This window comes from Rhineura floridana, chromosome 5 (genome assembly GCF_030035675.1).
Source record: "Rhineura floridana isolate rRhiFlo1 chromosome 5, rRhiFlo1.hap2, whole genome shotgun sequence".
In the NCBI taxonomy this organism is placed as follows: Eukaryota; Metazoa; Chordata; class Lepidosauria; order Squamata; family Rhineuridae; genus Rhineura; species Rhineura floridana.
Genome location: NC_084484.1, coordinates 186,807,573 through 186,828,454, shown reverse-complemented (window position 1 = coordinate 186,828,454; position 20,882 = coordinate 186,807,573). Strand labels below are relative to the sequence as shown.

Below are 20,882 nucleotides of genomic sequence, written 5' to 3'. Positions count from 1 at the left end.
GAGGTAGGTTAGGCTGAGAGTCACTGACTGGCTCAAGGTCACCCAGCAAGCTTCATGGCTGAGTGGGGATGTGAACCCTAGTTCTCCACAGGACCCAGTCCACCACTCTAACCACTACACCACACTGGATCTCTCTAGTCTGTAATCCAGAATGGAAGTTACCAAATCATGGAGTAGAGTGGCAAAGTCATTTCTGTCCAAAGGGGGCTGTAGATGGCACACCAGCAGTAGCTGGAAACAGACAGTCCTGGCCACCGAGGCTACCTGGGTCTCCTTCCAGGGGATTGCAACCCCATTCAGAACAGGCCATCTTCCCATCTCCTAGACTCAAGAATCTGGAACGCATAACACCTCTGTCTTTTCCGGATTCAGCCTCAGTTTGTTGGCCCACATCCAGCCCATCAACGCCTCCAAGCACCTGTCTAGTACTTCAACTGCCTCTCCTGATGCACATGGAACAAAGAGGTAGAGCTGGGTGTCATCTGCATATTGATGACGCCTGACTCCAGATCTCCTGACGACAGCGCCCAGCGGCTTCATATAGACGTTAAATGGCATGGGGGAGAAGATGGAACCCTGCAGGACAGTTCCCATGGTGTTGAATAATAGCCTCCCATAACCACATTTTGGATGCAGCTCCAGAGGTAGTAGTGGAACCAACGAAGCACGGCATCCCTAAGACGTTTCCGAAGGATATGGTGGTCACCAGTATCAAAAGCCATCGAGAAATCGAGGAGAACAAGGAGGGTCGAACTCCTCTTCTCTCTCTCCCGAGAAATGTCATCAACCAGGGTGACTAGGGCAGCATGAGCAGCTAAGAAGGTATTGTGGCCTGGGGAGGAATCCAAAGGGCCGGACAGAGGCCTGAAGCTTCTCACCCTGCCCTACAGTAAAGAAGATCCACAGCCACAAGATTTGGTGCTGGTGTGTGCACAGGGGAAGTTAGTTACAGAGTCATAGCTCTCAGAGAGCCAGGTAAGCATAGAGGAGAACGCAGTTTTCTCGGTCCATTGAGCCCCAGCTGTTTAATGGCCATAGTAGCCAACCAGTTGCACATGGGAAGTCCGCAAGCAGGACCTGAGTGCAAGAGCACTCTCCCCTCCTGCGGTTTCCAGCAACTACTCTTTGGAAGCACATCGCCTCCAACAGCAAAGGCAGAGCACAGCCTTCAATTACGACCTGGGAGACCAGAGTTTGAATCCTCACATAGCCATGAAGAGCACTGGGTGACCTTGGGCCAGTCACTGCCTCTCAGCCTCATGAAAACCCCATTCACAGGGTCGCCATAAGTCGGAATCGACTTGAAGGCAGTACTAGCATTAGTCTCCATGAGGGCGGAAGAGACCATAGCTTTGAGGCCATGAAGATAACTGCATGTTTTGCCCGTGTTAACTCACCTTGGATTTGGGGGCAAGATAGTAGATCAGGCAGAGGAACGGCATCGCCACGAAGATGGAGCAGGAGATGAAGAGCTTCCAGAGGCTGTTGCTGCCCCGCCAGCTCTGGAGGCTTCCACACCAGATGGATGACAGCACTTGCTGGCAGATGGGGTGAGCCACAAACTGAGCGGGGGGGGGAATAAGGTGAGAAGGAGATCTCTCCTGGATCAGACCAAATGCCTGTCTAGGGCGGCGTCCAGTGGCCAAGCACAGGCCTCTGGGAAGCAGGTGACATGAGGGCCACGGCTCTCCCACCCCTGGTCCCCAACAACTGGCATTCTGACAGACGTCGCCTGAAATACTGGAGGCAATGTGGCTGTCGTGGGTGGCTGACGCTCATGGAAAAACTTCCTCCTCCCTGAATCTGTCCAGTTCCCTCTGACAGGCATCTGAGCAAGTGGCCATCAACACACCTTTCTTCAGCCTGAACTGAACCTACAGCCAATCACCTTTCGTTGTGTTTCTTGTATTTTGAGGCAGGAAGAACAGCATGTTTAGCATTTACAAGCTGAAATGCAGGAGACTTCGGAGACACTTGGAGGGTCCTTCACCGGGCAGGTCAAAAGGGCAAGTGGCCAAGGGCTACTTCAAGCATGAGAAGATGCCCATGTGGGGAAAGCACTTCCATTGCGTGCAGATGTGATCCTCGCACACACCGCTCTTTTTGTTGTTTTTAGAATCTGTTTTATCTTTCACTCCCTTACTACCTTTTCCTGTTGTTCTGAATCTTGGAGCATTAATGTTGCGTCTTATAGATTTGTTATAACCCACCTTGGGAGGAGCTGGCTGGGGCCGATGGGAGTGGTAGTCCAAAACACATGGAGGGCACCAGATTGGGGAAGGTCTAATCCAATGCAGAATTGTTACATATACTAGACCACTTGCATTGACTCGGGGTGAAGGGAAGGACCCTTGCCATACTCGAAGACCCTCTTTTCAGCATCACTCACAAAAAGCTCTCAACCCAAGACCATGAGGCAACCACCTCAGGCAGCAGGGGCTGGGGGGAGTAGGGAGCAGTGGCAGAGTCCTGCCTGGTTCCTCCTGAACTCCCTGACTTCGCCCTGCTGTTGGAGGACAGAGCTGTGTGTGCCTTGTGGCCTGTCCTGCGCCCACATAACTATAGCCTGCTGCTCTCCAGCATGTGGGGGCAGCAAAATTCTAGGGCTGATCCTGCACTCACCTAAGAACACAAGTAAAGCCTGGATGGTGAATCAGGACAAAGGCCCACCGAGTCCAACATCTTGTTCTCACAGAGGCCAACCAGACAGAATCAGAGAATCGTAGAGTTGGAAGGAGCCTACAAGGCCATCAAGTCCAACCCACTGCGCAATGCAGGAATCCAAATCAAAGCATTCCTGACAGGTGGATGTCCAGCTGCCTCTTGAAGGCCTCCAGTGTCAGAGAGCCCACTACCTCTCTAGGTAATTGGCTCCATTGTCGTACCACTCTAACAGTCAGGAAGTTTTTCCTGGTGTTCATTTGAAATCTGGCTTCCTGAAACTTGAGCCCATTATCATAGAATCATATAACAGTTGAGTTGGAAGGGGCCTACAAGGCCATAAAGTCCAACCCACTGCTCAATGCAAGAATCCAAATCAAAGCATTCCCGACAGGTGGCTGTCCAGCTGCCTCATGAGGGCCTCCAGTGTCGAACAGCCCACTACCTCTCTAGGTCATTGGCTCCATTGTCATATGGCTCTAACAGTTAGGAAGTTTTTCCTTATGTCCAGTCGAAATCTGGCTTCCTGCAACTTGAGTCCATTATTCCGTGTCCTGCACTCTGGGACAATCGAGAAGAGAACCCAGCCCTCCTCTATGTGACAAACTTTCAAGTACTTGAAGAGTGCTATTCCATCTCCCCTCAGTTTTCTCTTCTCAAGGCTAAACATGCCCAGTTCTTTCAGTCTGTCCTCATAGGGCTTTCTCCCCAGAAGCCCATGTGAAGCCCACAAGTACAGCATGAGAGCAACAGTGCTTTCCCCACTTGTGATTCCCAGCAGCTGGTATTCTGAGACATGCTGTCACTGACAGTGGAGGTAGGACAGAGCCTTATCCACCGTAATGCCTCCCCCCCTTTAGGCCATGTTCCTCTGATAGACTCACACGCTTCTGGTTGTAGTTGACGGCCAGGCGGAGCCTCGCCAAGTTGGGGATCCCCTCCTCAAAGGCCTGGTCATCAACGTCCGCTTCATCGTCGTCAACAGAGTCATCCGCCAGGTCATTCAACACGGCCGTCACCTCGCTCTGGTTGCGGCACATCCCCAGCAGCTCAAAGGCAAACTCCTGGCACAGCTGCTCCAGGGCCAGGTACTCTGGCTGGACAGGAAGAGATGAAGCAGCCGGGAGAGGTTAGGGAAGGACACCCCTGGCTGTGCAGGGCACCGGAAACCCCCACCCCAATGCTGAAGAGAACAGACACACCCTTCCACCCTGCATCACCCATGACCTCCGTATGTCTGTGGCTTCTGCTGATGCTGGAGTCTCCCTGGCTTAATGCAGATTACTTTGCTGTGGAACTGGTGTAGAGCACTCAGCAGGAAAATATGTAGGAAGTTGTGTTATACCACTGGTCCATCTAGCTCAATATTGACTGCACTGACTGGCAGCAGTTCTCTAGGGTTTTAGACAGACGACATTCCCAGCCCTACCTGGGGATGCAGTGGATCGAACCTGGGACCTTCTATATGCAAAGCAAATGCACCACCACTGAGCCAAGGCCCTTACGGACACAGACACACTTCTGAGGTAATATTTCAACCACACCTCTCTTTTCCAAAGCAGTGAGTTATGGAAGGAGAGGGCCCACAAGCAGAGCTAATGGACATAAAAGGGGATCAGACCACAGAAGGCAGCCACAAAATCAGCAGAGCTTCCACCTTGGTTGCTTTGAGCAAGGCACACTTTCCATTTGCTGCTAAGATTTGATGCGTAAGCTTTGCCTGGTCTTTTCGCCACCTTCCATTAAATTTTCTAAACATTGTTACTGGGCAATGGAAGCAGTCCAAGGAGAATATCTTGCAGCACATTAAAGACTAACAAATGTGTTAGGTTTTGTGGGCTTCAGTCCACTTCATTAAGAAAATCAGAAGTGTGTGGGTATTGGATCAGGACAATAGCCCATTGTGTCCAGCATCCTATTCTCACAGTGGCCAACCAGATGGCAGCGGGAAGTCAGGACCTGGGTGTAACATCTGGTCCACCTCCACACATTCTCAGGTATGAATGCGATTCCTTTTTGTCTGAGACCCTGGAGAGCCAACGACAGATGGATATGGCTGCACTGGGTGAAATGGACCAGTTGCCAACACTAGACAGCAGCCTCACTTTCTAACATACACCAAATTAAAATATATGGTACTTATATAAACTAAGACAGCCAGTCTGGCGTAGTGGTTAAGGTGTTGGACTACCAACTGGGAGACCAGGGTCGGAATCCCCACCCAGCCCTGAGGCTCCCTGGGTGACCTTGGGCCTGTCACTGCCTCTCAGCCTCAGAGGGAGGCAATGGTAACCCACCTCTGAATGCCGCTTAGCATGAAAACCCTATTCATAGGGTCGCCATAAGTCGGAATCGACTTGAAGGCAGTCCATTATATACACTATTATATAAACTAAGGACAGGAATAAACCAAAATACAACTAAATTGATGAAACTATATAAATTCTGCACATCTTCACACAAGTTTTCTCCCCCCTCCCTTTTTTTCATAACTTTCATTTTTCTACAATTTTTTGCATAACTCATTCTTTTTGCTAGACGGCAACAGAATGAGTCCAGCCCTCTAACAAAAAGCAGGTTATGCAAAAAATAGTAAAGAAATTTGCAGACTTTATATAGTTTTAATTTGGTGTTTCTTAGAAAGCATATGGCTTTGGCGTTTTCATTTGCCTTTATCGGGTCTGTGACCATATCATAAAATGTCTGTTGTATGTAGGTTGGAGAATCCCACTGTTCTCTGTGCAGAATTTGAACTGCCCAGCTGCACAGCCTCGGTCTATGTGAACTCCTCCCTCCCTAGCTTCTGCCTGCACAAACAAGGGCCATCACGTCTGTGAGGTGGGTGTCATGTTGGTGGTGAGCTCAGTGTCTTCTGAGAGTGTTGCTGTGAGCTGAGTGGGATCAAAAGGGAACATCTACCTCAGGTCAGGGCTGGGGAGCCTCCAGATGTTGCCAGGCACCCAGCCAACGTGGCCAGCGGTCAGGGATGATGGGAGTTGCATCCAGCAACATCAGGAGGGCCACAGATGTTCCCCTCCCTGATCCACGCCATCGCTAGGGCAAAGAGACAGACCTTAAATTCGGGTTCCTTCTTTGAGAGGCGTTTGAGCTCGCGGCTGAGCTTGAAGGCAGTCAACATGGCGTCCTCGCTGGCGATGGAGAGGTGGGCCCGGCTGGCTATGCCCTTGTACGTGTTGATGCGCGACAGAGAGAACTTGAGCAGGTCGAACTTGCGGCCGTTCGAGCACTCCAGGCAGGCGCACGAGACCTTGTGCGGCCGGGGGATGGTGTGCCCTTTCTTCATCAGCATCTCCACGATTTCGTACAGGTCCTTCTCGCAAGCCAAAGTGAGGGGCGTCACGCCGGGGGCGAAGCGCGAGTTGTCGATGGAGTTGTCAAAGAAGGCCGACGAGAAGGACTTGATGTCCATCTTGAGGCCCTTCTCCTGGTCAAGCCGATCCAGCAGCATCTTGACTACGTTGGGTTGGTTGGTATCCACGGCAACCAGCAAGGCCTCGTGGACCTGCCGGAAGTCAAACTTGACAATGCGCAGTAACGTCTTGGTGATCTCCTCCCCGCCTGTGCGGATGGCCAGGTTGAGAGCCTCTCGCCATGTCCGGTCCTCTGTCTCATCCAGCTGCCTCAGGATCCCGTCGCTCACCTGCAGAAGCTGCTGGACCTTCGCCAGGTGCCCATCTTGAATGGCGCTGAGGAGGCCTTCCGGGAACTTTAACTTCTTGTTTACGATTTCCTTCCAGTTGGGTTGCTAAGGGGTCAGGTGGAAAGAGGGTGACTATTATTCTCATGGCTAAGGTTTCTTGTTTAAATGCCCTTGTACTTTGCAAAGCAAAATGCTTCTGTCTTTGGGTGTCAGGATAGGGAACCTAAACTTGCAAAGAGACAGAATAATCTGCACTGCAGTCTGGCTAAAGGGATTTGGGGGCTGGGGGTGGAAATGACACAGCAATGAGGTCTCTGGCAGTGATTGGCTAAGCTGCTCTAAGGGCAGAAGGGCAAGGCAGGATCTTTGGCTGCCATAGGCCAAGTTGCTCTGATCCTATAAAGGGGTAAGCCTAGCAGCAAAAGGGCCATGGGATAAAGAGAGTAGATGGGATGGGACCGAGGGAAGGAGGAGGGGGCTGGGCTCCACAGAAACCAAAAGCAGAGGAGAACGTCAGAGGGAGAAGGCCAGGAGCTCCATGTACCTGCAAGGAAGGCTGGAGAGACCTACAGCACTTGCTTTGCTATTTCCGCCACCCCTGGTGGGAGCTGTTGCTTTCAAAAAACCCCTGGGCAAAGCCACTCTTCCTTTATGAGTTCACACCCACAGCATACATTTAAAGTACATGGCTTCCCCAAAGGAATCTGGGAAATGTAGTTTGTTAATGGCACTGGAAATTGTTCCCCTGTGAGCAAAAGACTACAGTTCCCAGGATTCTTTGGAAGCCACGTGCTTTAAATATACGCTGTGGGTGTGAACTTATTTACTGGCTAGATCATGTCTCACTGTCATTATCCATTGGGTCCAGAACTGCCCCCCCCGCACTGTCCCCAGGAGCTCACAGTCACACACAAGGACAAATTTATTTATTTATTTATTTATTGTATTTGTATACCGACCCATAGCTGAAGCTCTCTGGGTGGTTTACAGTAACTAAATGTTTTTTGTTGTTTTTTAAATGGCATTTTGTATGCAGAACATCCCCTACCCCAACCTTCCTTACAATGTATAACTCAGTTCTGAGTAGAGAAGGGAACGGTGGAGAGGTGAGGAAGATGGAAGCTCACATCGACGGAAGCTCACATCGACGTTGAATTGGATCTTTGCCTTTGGGGGCTGTAGTTCTACTGATATACCAGCAGATGGTGGTCAAGATAGGTTTTTTGGACCAGCCTTCCCCAACCAGGTGCCCTCCAGATGTCTTGGGCTATAGTTCCCATCAGAAAGATCCCCGTTCTCTCAGCCTCACTTTGTAAAAGCCCAGGCTTCCTGAATATTCCGCAGCCACCAATTCACTCACACCGCCTCCAACACTCTCCTAGTAGCTGGTGCGTGCGATGGAGACCAGCACTAGAGGCAGGGTGGGCTTTTAACTAAGGGAGCTGCTTTATTAAGAGGGATATCTCACGCCAAAGGGAAGATGGACACTTGTACTGGGGTCTTGGCAGCTTCTGGACACTCAGGAGACAGCACCGCTGCTGACACCAGCCTCAAGCAGCTTTTACCTGAGGCCAAATTACCAGCCTCAACCCTGCCAAAGACGCCCACAGCCCAGTCCATGACTGGGGACAAGCGGTTTCTGGAGCCCAAAGCTCCCCTGGCTGCCCAGATGCTTAGCTAGCTTTTAGCACCCGCTTGGTGCCCCCTTCCTCCAGAAAGACCCTTACACAGGGCAGCCTCTCGGGGCCACTGGCTCCCTTCCCCAGACAAGTATGAAGAACCCGCCGGGCATTCATATCTGGGCCTCAGCTTTCCCCTCATGCTCTGGCCTTATTCCTCAGGCTGCCTGTGATGTTCCTGTATGTGAATATAATGTAAATATGGTAAGTGCAGGGTTATTATAGGAAATATGGTAAGTGGAGTGAGTGAGTACATGGGCTGTAGAATGCTGGATGATGATTGGCTGTGTGTTTGAATGGCTGAAGGTATAAATGAGAGGATGACAGTTGAGTCTGGGGAGTTGTTGAGTGGTGGGTGTTGAAGGTTGTTGTAGAGAGAAGGTGGCTGTTGAGAGATTGGATTAGGAGTTCTGAGGCATATATTAAGAATTAAGGACATAAGAGAATCATATATGAAACCATACGCTTGTCAACAAAATCTATAAGTAATCTTGTTATTCCTAGTGTTATCAATAAATATTTTCTTGGTTTACTTAAAGCCTGATTCCTTAGCTGGAGTGCACAGACGGGGGGAAGGCAGGGTAACCAAGGCTGAAGAAGAAATTGTATCTAATGGTGGCAGCGGTAAAGGAGGAGATATTGTATCAGTATCCAGTACCACAGAGCAACCCAGAGCTGTGAGCTTCATAGGCAAGAGGCTTCAGGGGGGTTGGGAATTACCTAAACACACAGACACAAAGTATCAAAATAGCCAGGAAGAGACTAAGGCACAGTCTAGAGGCTATACCGGATACACAGAGCGTTGGGTAGTGTGGCCTAGCAGGGTGACCTTTTGAGATCTGTGCTAGAACGGAAAGAGGTAAAAATAAACACAATGATCCTGACTGCTGGTAGCCCCGAGTGAGAGTGTCACAGGTGGTGCCAGGGGAAGGACGTCACACTGCCCTCACCAAGCGGCGCCCTCTCTCCTCCGCCCTCTCAACTGACCCACCGATTGGAACATCTAGCCAATCTGAGCCTGTGGTCAGTCCCCCACACCAATCAGAATTAACTCAGCTGATCCAGGCCCTGCTTAATAAATCCTCCAAGCCAGCCCCTCTCCTCGCAGAACTTGTCACCACCACCAAGCAGCCACTGTCAAACAGGCCTGCAACATCCAAATGCTACAAGGCCTCGAACTTTCTCAGTCACCGAATGTGTTTTCCTTCAAAACACAGACATAGACTTGTTTACAGCATCTCTCCACATATCCTATCAGCCCCAGCCAGCACCTGGATGGTTTAGGGAAGGCTCCTTCATGGCTATGTTGTTTTGTTACACCTCCTCACGAAACCTCTCGAAGCCTTCTGGTGCTGGAAAGAACCCGTCCAGCCCAGGGACTTTCCTTCCCTCCCCAAGCACTAATTCATTACTACCTGCTCAGTAATTACGTTCCTGGCTTTCCCGAGTGCCTTTTCTGCTGTGCCTGATTGAATCCGCAGCTTGGGAGGGAGGAGCCGCCTTGGCACAGGAGGGCCAAATGGCTCGCAAATTAGCCATCGAGGGAAGCTGCTTGTTGATGGGGAAGGCAAAGGGAAGGAGGCCCTTCCTACCAGCCCCTCCGAAATGGAGCCTCTCCTTCCCTATCCTGGTAGGACTCGACAGCGTCTGAAAAGAGCATCGGGATGGGGAGGGCAAAGGAGGAAGGTGTTGCATTGCTGGAAGACCTTTAACATCCAGAGAGTAGTCTGCAGGACCCACTGGCCTGCGAGGAACCTCTGCCATGAAATCCACATCTTGGAGTCAATACTCGTATTCTGAGGTTCCAACATTGCACTGATGCAGGGAAGTACTTGGCCAGAGCCCCCTCAGGTGCACAAGCCATCCCCCCAAGTGGTCACTTTGGGGCTGCAATGTCCTTTCCACCCTGCCATTCTGCTTTTAAATACTCAAGACTGAATTGCTGAGGAGTGGGAAAGGGCCATCTGAGAGGGGGGTCCTCAGCAGGGGTGTAGAAAGGACCAGATATGAGCAGAAAGCAGAGGGTGCAGGAAGCCGTTATGGGTGACGGCTGAAACTGAGGCTGGAGGACCCTGCGACCCTCACTCAGCACCCAGGGCCAGAAGGGGCCTTGTGCTGCAGATGCAGAGGGAGGTGGGATGCAAGATGGCAAGGTCCCTTTCTAAATACACACAGCAATTCTCTGGCCGAATTATCACCATATCAAGTCTGCAGTGGTGGCAGCCCACCTTCCCAGATCCCAATTCATTTCCCGTGGCCCATTGTGGGCCAAGAAACAGCCTGAAGAGGGCTGCGCCCTTCCCCTGCCAGCACAGCAGGTAAACTCGGCCGTCGGCAGTCAAAACCACCAGGTAGAGAAGCAGTCAACAGTAGGAAGCTCACTCAAGGGAAAGGGATATAGGTATATATGAGCCAGGAAGGTCTCCCCCCTGCGATGCACTCACTGTGATGCCCTCGAACGCCATCGTGCCCAACGCAGCTCCTTGCTGTGGAATTGCAGCCAGCAGGTGTGACTGGCAATGCAGCCCCCCCCCCCGAATCCCTCCCCGGGATCCGTCCTTCCACAAGACCCAAATCCGAGGCCTTTCCTGCTTCCTTGCAAGGCTTTCCTCTCCTGCCCTCTGCCTGTGCTGATGTCTTGTTGTTCCCCCGGCAGGGGCGGCAGCAGGCAGGAGAGCAGTGGGGCCCACCTGCCAATCCCCCATGGGGCTGGGTTGCCACATGAGCGCCGTGGGCAGTCTCCAGGATGGCTTTACCCAACTCCCTCAGGAGCCTCGGCTGTTTTGTCAACAGCAGTCTCGCTTTCTCGCCTTCTTTCCCTTCATGCTTTCCTTAACACCCCTTCCCTCCTAGCCCCCATCACCCTTCCTCTCCCCTTCCTGCATCAGTTCAACTTGTTGTTTATTAAATTTATATCCCTCCCTTCCTCCCAGAAGCCCCATGTAGAAAACAACAGTGGAGGGGGGGAGTGAAAGGTGAAAATGGCACCATCGGAGAATAGGATGCCAGGAGGGTGGGTGGTTCAATCATTTATCCTTTTATGATTTTTCTTTCCAGGTAATCCACGGGGTGGGTTGTGGTCAATTCAGCATCTCTGACCAGTCGCCCAGAGGAAGGACTTTCCCACCTTCCCCTGCTGGTCACTTGGGCTCCCTTGACTGAGCCATCGGAAACCATGTGTTCAGATGCTTTCCTTGCTCACAGGACATCCCTTAGCTTGATCTTTGGAGAGATGCTCCTCCCATATCAATTAATCTGTTTCTAAGGTCAGCCTGGACTAGTACCAGGCACATACAGGAAGGACACATACAGGAAGTGGAAAGAAGGCCAGGCCACAAAGGAAGAGTACAGGCAGGTATCACAGAATTGCAGGGATGGCGTCAGGAAGGCTAAAGCTGAGATTAGTGAGAGACGCTAAAAGCAACAAAAAAGCTTTCTTCAGGTACGTCAATCGTAAAAGATAGAGAAAAGAAATGGTGGCACAGCTACTCAATGAGGATGGCAAAATGATAACAGATGACAAAGAAAAGGCAGAAGTGCTCAATTCTGACTTTGGCTCAGTCTTCTCCCAAAAGAGGGTCTATGACCTTCCTGACAAATGTGACATTGAAGGGGTAGGATTGCAGCTTGAGATTGATAGACAAATGGTCAAGGAATACCTAATCACTTTGAATGAGTTCAAATCTCCAGGGCCTGATGAACTGCACCCTAGAGGCTTGAAGGAACTGACTGAAGAACTCTCAGAACCGCTGTCTATTGTCTTTGCGAAATCATGGAGGACCGGTGAAGTGCCGGATGATTGCAAGAGAGCTAATGTTGTCCCTATCTTCAAAAAAGGGGAAAAGGAAGAACTGGGGAACTACAGACCAATCAGCCTAACATCATTCCCTGGAAAAACTCTGGAGCAGATTATAAAGTAGTCAATCTGTAAGCACCTTGAAAACAATGAAGTGATTACTAGGAGCCAACATGGATTTATGATGAACAAATCATGCCAAACTAATCTTATCTCATTTTTTGACCGGGTAACCTCCCTTGTAGACTGTGGGAATGCTGTGGACATAATATACCTTGACTTCAGCAAAGCTTTTGACAAAGTGCCCCATGATATTCTGATTAGCAAGATAGCTAAATGTGGGCTAGATGGAACAACTATCAGGTGGATCCACAGTTGGCTCCAGAATTGTACTCAAAGAGTGCTTATCAATGGTTCCTTCTCAAACTGGGCAGAAGGAACGAGTGGGGTACCACAGGGCTCAGTTCTGGGCCCTGTGCTCTTCAACATTTTTATTAACGACTTGGATGAGGAGGTACAGAGCATGCTTATCAAATTTGCAGATGATACAGCTAATACCGTGGAAGACAGAAACAAAATTCAAAGGGACCTTGATAGGCTGGAGCATTGGGCTGAGAACAACAGAATGAAATTCAACAGGGATAAATGCAAAGTTCTACACTTAGGAAAAAGAAACCAAATGCACAGTTATGAGATGGGGGATACGTGGCTCAGCAATACAACATGCGAGAAGGATCTTGGAATTGTCGTTGATCACAAGCTGAATATGAGCCAACAGTGCAATGTGGCTGCAAAAAAGGCAACTGCTATATTAGGCTGCATTAACAGAAGTATAGTTTCCAAATCGCATAAAGTATTAGTTCCCCTCTATTCAGCCCTGGTTAGGCATCATCTTGAATACTACATCCAGTTCTGGTCTCTGCACTTCAAGTAGGATGCAGACAAACTGGAACAGGTTCAGAGGAGAGCAACAAGGATGATCAGGGGACTGGAAACCAAGCCCTATGAGGAGAGACTGAAAGAACGGGGCATGTTTAGCCTGGAGAAAAGAAGACTGAGGGGAGATAGGATAGCACTCTTCAAGTACATGAAAGGTTGTCACACAGAGGGTCGGGATCTCTTCTCGATCGTCCCAGAGTGCAGGACATGGAATAATGGGCTCAAGTTGCAGGAAGCCAGATTTCGACTGAACATCAGGAGAAACATCCTATTAGAGCCATACGACAATGGAACCAATTACCTAGAGAGGTAGTGGGCTCTCTGACACTGGAGGCCTTCAAGAGGCAGCTGGACAGCCACTTGTCAGGCATGCTTTAATTTGGATTCCTGCATTGAGCAGGGGGTTGGACTTGATGGCCTTGTAGGCCCCTTCCAACTCTACTATTCTGATTCTATGATTCAGCCAACAATAAACTTCAAGGTCAGCTGCAGGTCTCAGAATCAGGGGGCAGGCTTGGCATGCGAAATGGCCCAGGTTCAGCCCACCGCCATAGCTGAACGAGCGACTCCTCTATAAGGAAAGGCTGCAACATTTGAGGCTTTTTAGTTTAGAGAAAAGGCAAGTAAGAAGGGAAATGATGGAGATGTATAAGATTACCAAACCACCATTCAACGTTTTGGTATTCAACCTCAATTGTTTAGGGTGATTAAAACAGAGCTGGGGGACCTTCTACAGGTCAAGAACCACATTCCCTTCTGAGCAACTTTCCAGAGGGCCACATGCCAGTGGTGGTGGGTGGGTCCAGGCGTAGGAGTGCGCAGGGGTCGGCAGAGTAACTGATGTAAATGCTACCTTTGTACAGGAGGCTAGTTTCTATACACCCTCACACAAAGGCAGGGGTGACACTGTGCTGGGACCATCAAGGGGCACGCTTTTCCACCTGCTTTGCCCCCTCACCCCTGCTCTTAGTGACATTTTTCTGGGGACTGTCCTTTACCAGGAAGATGAATACTTTTGGTTTTTAGCTGTTGTTCTTTTTAGAAATGCTAGGATTTTGTTGGCTTGAATTTTTGTAAATTGTATTGTATTTATTTGTCTTGTGTATTTGTGTTTTTCTACTTGTGTGTAAGCCACCTGGGGGCCTTTTTGCCCAAAAGGCAGCCTAGAAATAAACGCTAACATAATGAAGCTCTCTCTGTCCTCCACTGAGGCAAAGAAGAGCCATTATCAGTGTTCAAGGACACATTCTAGCCAGGCAAAAACACTCAAAGCAGGAGCAGTGAGCGGGGAGGCGTGGGCAGAGTCCCAAAGGCCAGAGAGAGGAGGCCTGAAGCTTCTCGCCACTGAGTTAAAAAAAGAAAAAGATAGCAGGGGATTGTTAAGATTCCACTACGGTGGAGCATTTCTGCAATAAAAACGTACCAGACAAGACATGGAGTGTGACGCAGCCTCATCACAATGCTGCACATGCCCTGCTGGGAAAAAGGGAAAGTGCATGAAGCTCACCACTAAGCTGTGGTGCAGGACAGGGTGACCCCTTCAAATATCTGTGTATTTGTGCATGGGGAGGGGAATTCAAAAACAACATCCGATTCGTCAAATGATACACAACACAAAATGTCAGAAAATCCCTTGATTATTAATAACAAAGTCTGCCATTAGTGTATACCGAAAACTGGCCAGTTAATCAGAACCATCTCTAGTACAGGGACAGCTAACCTGTGGCCCTCGGATGTTGCTCAACTTGCAGCTCTTATCAGCCCCGGCAGCCAGCACGATTCCTGGCCAAGGATGATGGGACTTGTGGTTTGGCAACATCTGGAGGGCCACCCCCCGCTATGGCACTTTGAATGCCCCAGCCAAGCCTTTCACATGCTTAATTCAGTCTTGGCCTCCATGTGGAAAAGAGGGACCGGTGTGGGCTGTAGTCCATATCTTGGCTTTCTTGCTCTCCAGGAGGGAGAAGGGGAGCAGGGAAGAAGTGAAGATTCTTGCCTTTCCAAGGAATGTTTTCTATGCTCTTAGCTGCGCACCACAGCACCAAATCAGAAGCAAGGGGAGCCTTTGTCTGGATGAGCCCCGAGAATCTGATGCATATGCACGGTGGCGGTGAGAAGGATCAGACCAGAGAGAGATTAAGGGGTGCCAGCACTGCAGCCCCCCCATCCCAACCGCTGCAACTCTTATTCTCTCAACATTAGGTTCACCTCCAGCAAGGACTGGGAAGTCCATGGAATGTTTGTGACAGCAATGTGCGCCCTTTGTGGACTCCTTGTTATGGACAAGTCGCCATCCCAGCTGAACACCAAATGTGTCGATAAATGGTTAAAGTCTTAGCCAATGGAAGCAGCCTGCCCTGTGCGTGGCACTCGCACTGGGTCTCCTTGCCCTATTCTGCCCACAGCCAGGAGGGGCTGTTGACCAGGGGCTCCCCCAGCTCCCCGCAGGTGCTAGCGTGACTCTCCACCTCAGCAGCAGGAAAACGGTACTGGCAGATGGGACAGGGAATCCAGGCCTCTGCAGGTTCTTCCCAAGATGGCGGAGATGAGGAGGAAATGCTTGCTTCAAAGTCCTCTTCTCCGCAACTGGAGGCATGGACTAGTAAGAGACTGTAGGGGAAGTGACCTGCGGAAGGAGATAGACTCTGACAAGGGCCATCAGTTGCCAGCACCTCCCTTCTTCCCCCCCCCCCCACAATCCACTCCTAGAGCACCTGAGATATTAGCTACTGGGTCAAGTTCAAGGTTATGGTTTCGGTGTACAAAGCCCTATGCAGGTTGGGACCAGGATACCTGAAATATCATCTTATTCCTTATATACCCAGTCGATCACTGCACTCTGCAGGTGATTTGCAGATACCATCTTATCAGGAAGGAGGTCCCTTCTGCACAACATAGGAAGCGGATCTTTAGTGTAGTGACACCTACTCTTTGGAATTTCCTCCCTTTAAATATTAGACAGGCGCCATCTGTTACCTTTCCTGTACCTACTGATGACTTCTTTCAGCAAGCTTTTTAAGTAGAGACCTTATCCCAGTCTGAATCTGTGTTTGAATTGCTTTTCAACTTAAGTTTTTTTAAAAAAGATGTTATCTTTCAATATATTTTGAAGTCTGTTTTTAAGTTGTTTTAGAGAGTTTTAGTGTTTTGTTTGCTACCCTGGGCTTCTATTGGAAAGGCAGGATATGATATCAATAAATGAATATGCTGCGGCTTGTACATCTGACCTACAGAAGCAACACCAGCACATGTGCACCCCTCTTAGGATCTGTTTATTTCAAACATTTATACCTGCCTTTTCATAAAATGAACAAGATGGCTAAGAACATCAAAAAATAATAAAACAATGCAACAATAATATAAAAGAGACGGCAGATAAAATCCAGAGCCAAACAGCTAACCAAAGGTAAAACATTCTATAACATTCATTCAAACAGGCCAGCAGAAGTTAAAAAGTAATTTCACACTGAACAGATCACAAGTTTCTGCTCAATAGCTCCCCCCCTCCCTCTCCACACGGGCAGGAGGGAGCCTTTGTCAACAAAAGCAAACAAACACATGAATACAAAGAAAGCATCCTTTGAAAACAAATCACTGCTCAGTGACTGACTGCAGACAGCTTATCTGAATCTGCCATTTGCTACAAGCAACTTGCTTTTTCAAGTCCTGACTCATCATCGTCATCATATTTGCCCTTTTAGCCACTCTTTCCATTCTGTTGTTTTTATTTTATTTATTTATTTATTAAATTTATATCTCACCCCTCCTCCCAGCAGGAGCCCGGCAAACAAAAACACTAAACACATTCTAAAACATCTTAAAAACAGACTTCAAAATATAACAAAACATATTTAAAAACATATTAAAACATTTTTAAAAAACTTTTAAACATATTGTAATGGGCCATTCCAGATAATGGCTTAAATATGCATAAATTATGCTGAAATCATTTACATCTACTTATATTTGCTTAGAATATGCCTATATTTGCTTAGAACATGCTTATATTTGTTGAAATAGCCTATAAAGTCTGCTTCGTGCATAAGAGCCAAATAGTAAGAAAGGAGTAGTTTAAAACTGCCCCCTTTTTTCCTCCCTCTCCTGACTAACACTGTAATTTCCTATGAAAGCAACTGGAATGCATAGAGATAAGACGTCTAGGCAGTCAGCCAGCATTCAAACTGACACTTTTTGGAGGCAGCTCCTTATATGGTATGGTTAACACTATCACATTCTACTAGTAGTTCTTATTGAGCATTCTCATCGTCTCTAGGAGAAGGCAGACAGGTCACTAGTGCCGCCTCTTGTAGACAGCATAATTGATAAGGCCATGGGAACAAGTCTTCTCTTTGATAAGAAAGAATATAAAAGGCCAGGTCTTAGAACACTCATTACCCCTCAAGCTCTGCTGCTCTCTCTCTCTCTCTCTCTGTGTGTGTGTGTGTGTGTGTGTGAGAGAGAGAGAGAGAGAGAGAGAGAGAGAGAGAGAGAGGAGAACCATCCATCTGTTCTATCCATGACATCTGATGCGTGATGTATCATGACATGTATTTCCATGCACTTTGTCACTTTGGCTCTGTAATATGACTTAAGAGTTTAACTTAGTCCTTTATTGTAACTTGTTTTTAACTAAGATGTGCCTTCTGAGTCTTATAGTTTGATGTTAAATAGATATCCAGCAACTTCTTTCATACTGATATATATTTCTTTGTTTCTGTTTCTACAATGACGGCTAAAGCCACCTAGAATGCTTTTTATTAGTTATAGTGTGCAAGATATGAATAAACAGCATATTTTATAAAGACTGTTCTGCTGTAGGAAGTCTGATTCCCAAATAGAAAATTTCTGGTACCTCCCAAGACTCAAGAATTCTTGAAAGGAGTCTCCTCTATTCTCCACCTACACTAACCAACTGCTGTTGATAACCTGTGAGCTTAGGTGAACTAATGTTTGACATACAAGGACTCTATATAGACACAGAGGAAGGGAGAAAGCAAGAAAGAACCCTTGACCCTGTGCATTCACTGGCAAGGGGGCTGGCCTTGCAGATATCAATCTTAAAATGCAATTCCAACACAATTCTGTTACTCACCAGCACAGATGGGACATGTATCCGACACCACATCTCTCTCTCCTGGCCAGTTCTCTCTCCCTTCCTCCTCCTCTTCTTCATCTTCCATATTCCACAGCCTTCCCTGCTGTCCTGGGGCTCCCCTGTCCCTTTCAGAATTGTTCCTAGGCTTGGCGGAAGAAACTGCCACAGACCTGCTGAGAATGTTTTCCATTCAGAACGTTTTAAAGTCTCTCTTTTCTAACACACACCAAAGGGAGCTCAACACATGAAGTTATTGATGTAAAACTTATCTGACTTTCACGAGAGCAGGAGTCTCAAGGGAGGGGATGTTAACTAATTCCCCGCACCATTTTCTTGCTTAGCATGGGGTTGGGAGGGAAAACCTTAGATTGGGTAAGCAGGTCAGGGGAGAAGAGTTAAGCACCCCAGCGCTATTGCCCATTCAAATGCAGAGCCGCCACCCCCATGGTTAGGATTAAAGTAAAAACAAAAGATGTCAGGAGATCCAGTTATAAATTTCCTGCATAGTGTGTAGCTTGGCCTTAAGTGCTTTTGGGACCTAGGAGCTTCCGTCTTTTGTACAAACCCATATGAAAGTTGCAGGATGCAGAGATGGCCAGGAATTTGCTCTGCATTGCAAACCAAACACCACCACCACTTTTTGAACCATGAGCTGCATCCTAAGATGGTTGTAGAGAACTGAACTGGAAGAAAATTCCATGAGCAACCAAATTACCTCCTCAAATGGCTGTGCAATCCCCTCCTCCGATTTGTTTTCATACCACCTCTTCTTACTGACAATTCCTGCTTGGATCCTGCAGAACGAACCAAATCAGCAACATTAGTCATGCAGGAACGGCGACTGTCGGTTAAGACTGGCCTGTGTGGATGAAGTGTAGTCTTGACCGCCCCACAACAAATGAGATCCCCCAGAGAGAGATGGAAACAAACCATCACCAAAGAGCCAAAAATGGCATCTTGCCCAAACCCATCACAAGGAATGGTTGTCTACCCACAAATCCCATCGACAGAGACCCTTAATCAAGACTGCCACGCTGTACCTCAAGCAGAGATCCAGTATCGTGTATAGTGGACACAGAGTGGAGACCTGGGTTCAAATCCCCACTTAAAACTCACTGGCTGACCCTTGGGCCCATGACTACAGTCTCTGAGGAACTGATATGATGTGATGCAGGATCCCAGGCGAGTAATTTGGTTGAGCTAAAAGTAGTCATGGGGTGAGCGGTGGGAGGAATTCAGATAAGGCCTATGGCAGGAGGGGAGTTAAAAAAACAAACACACACCCCTCCTGTGCTGTTTTTGTAATTTAACCCAGTTCCACCCCTGGCTGCGAGTTGCCCTGTGGGGGATAGCAACTTCAAATGTCTCAGGGGAAAAAAGTTAATCCTTTCCATCAAATGGCTGTATTCAGGATGCTGTTCCTGGGTCTCTTGCACCACATCTAGGTTTGCCCACAGCTTAAGCTACTGTACAGGGTTGTTGTGAGGATGAAAACAGAACAACGTCATGCACACCACCCTGTTTGTAGGATGCTATTGTACCCTCCCCTTTTTTCTCTTTCTAAGCAAAACCACCCTTTTCATCCTTGCATTCCTGTAACTGATCTACTTCCCAGCTAGAAGGCAGGAAGGGAGAGTTGATCAGCCAGAGATGCTAAGGTGCCTCCATTTCCCCCTCTAGTGGCTGTTAGGAGGCTATGTGGGAGTTCCAGATTTCTCTCCAGCCTTCTTCCTAAAAAAAGCAGGGGAGACTGCCAGGTGGTTTAAGCATGTTTAAGCAGCGGCGTCACTAGCTGGGTGCGGGGAGTGCGGACCGCAGCAGGGTGACACCCCCATCTCAGAGTAGGGTTGCCATATTGCCCGGTTAGCCGGGTTTTACCCGGATTCTTTGAATGCCACCCGGTGCCCATTTAGCCCCTTAGCTGGCCCGATTCTCAGCTTTAATTTTTTTAAAAAATTAAGTTTCTAAGTGGTCCGATTCTCGAGAAATACATAAAAACGTCAGCCCCCCCATTAAATCTTTTTTTAAACTACTGTATAGCACTTCGTAGCTTTAACCCCGCCCATTCAGGATTGCAGCCAATCAGTGAAGTGTTTGGTTGACCTGTGGCAGTGTCTAGTAAACCTCATTGCAAGGCCAGAAAATGGTGGTTTCCCCCATTTATCTGAAAATCTCATAAAATTGGGTAAGTATATAGAATCATAGAATCATAGAGTTGGAAGGGGCCTTGTAGGCCATCGAGTCCAACCCCCTGCTCACAGCAGGAAATCCAGAGCTTGGAAAAGTTACTTTTTTGAACTACAACTCCCATCAGCCCCAGCCAGCATGGCCACTGGAGTGGGCTGATGGGGGTTGTAGTTCAAAAAAGTAACTTTTCCAAGCTCTGAGGAAATCCACAGCTAGAGCATCTCCCGCAGATAGCTATCCAGCCTCTGCTTGAAGACATCCAGCAAAGGGGATCCCACCACCTCCCTAGGCAGTCGGTTCCATTGCCGAACCGCCCTTACTGTCAAGAAGTTCCTTCTAATGTCCAATCTGAATTTACGCTCCTGCAACTTAAAACCATTAGACCTAGTCCTATCCTCTGGGGCAGCAGAGAACAAATCTGTACCCTCCTCTATGTGACAGCCCTTCAGGTACTTAAAGAGTGCAATCATGTCACCCCTCAGCCTTCTCTTCACCAGACTGAACATGCCAAGTTCCTTCAACCTTTCCTCATAAGACTTGTTCTCCATACCGGCTATCATCCTCGTCGCCCTCTTCTGAACCCGCTCCAACTTGTCTATATCTTTCTTAAAATGAGGCGCCCAGAACTGAACGCAGTATTCCAGATGAGGCCTGACTAATGCAGAATATAGTGGGACTATTACTTCCCTCGACCTGGAAACTATAGCTCTGTTTATGCAGCCCAAAACCGCATTTGCCTTTTTTGCCACAGCATCACACTGCTGGGTCATGTTCAACTTGCAATCCACTACAATTCCAAGGTCCTTCTCACACGCACTACTGCTAAGCCCGGTATTTCCCATCCTGTACCCGTGCATTTTGTTT

At 48.5% G+C, this 20,882-nt stretch overlaps 1 protein-coding gene across 1 annotated transcript in view; it reads right to left on the bottom strand.

The window, feature by feature from the left end:
* XNDC1N (XRCC1 N-terminal domain containing 1, N-terminal like) overlaps positions 1-20,882 on the bottom strand; it is a 58,242-nt gene that overhangs the window by 21,250 nt on the left and 16,110 nt on the right. The window contains exons 8-15 of the mRNA XM_061629741.1: positions 18,547-18,625; positions 17,829-18,004; positions 15,136-15,362; positions 14,160-14,212; positions 9,417-9,501; positions 5,735-6,427; positions 3,546-3,758; positions 1,398-1,562 (exon numbers count right to left, since the gene is read on the bottom strand). Coding sequence (XP_061485725.1) covers positions 1,398-1,562; positions 3,546-3,758; positions 5,735-6,427; positions 9,417-9,501; positions 14,160-14,212; positions 15,136-15,362; positions 17,829-18,004; positions 18,547-18,625 — 1,691 coding nt within the window. The remainder of the gene's footprint in view (positions 1-1,397; positions 1,563-3,545; positions 3,759-5,734; positions 6,428-9,416; positions 9,502-14,159; positions 14,213-15,135; positions 15,363-17,828; positions 18,005-18,546; positions 18,626-20,882) is intronic.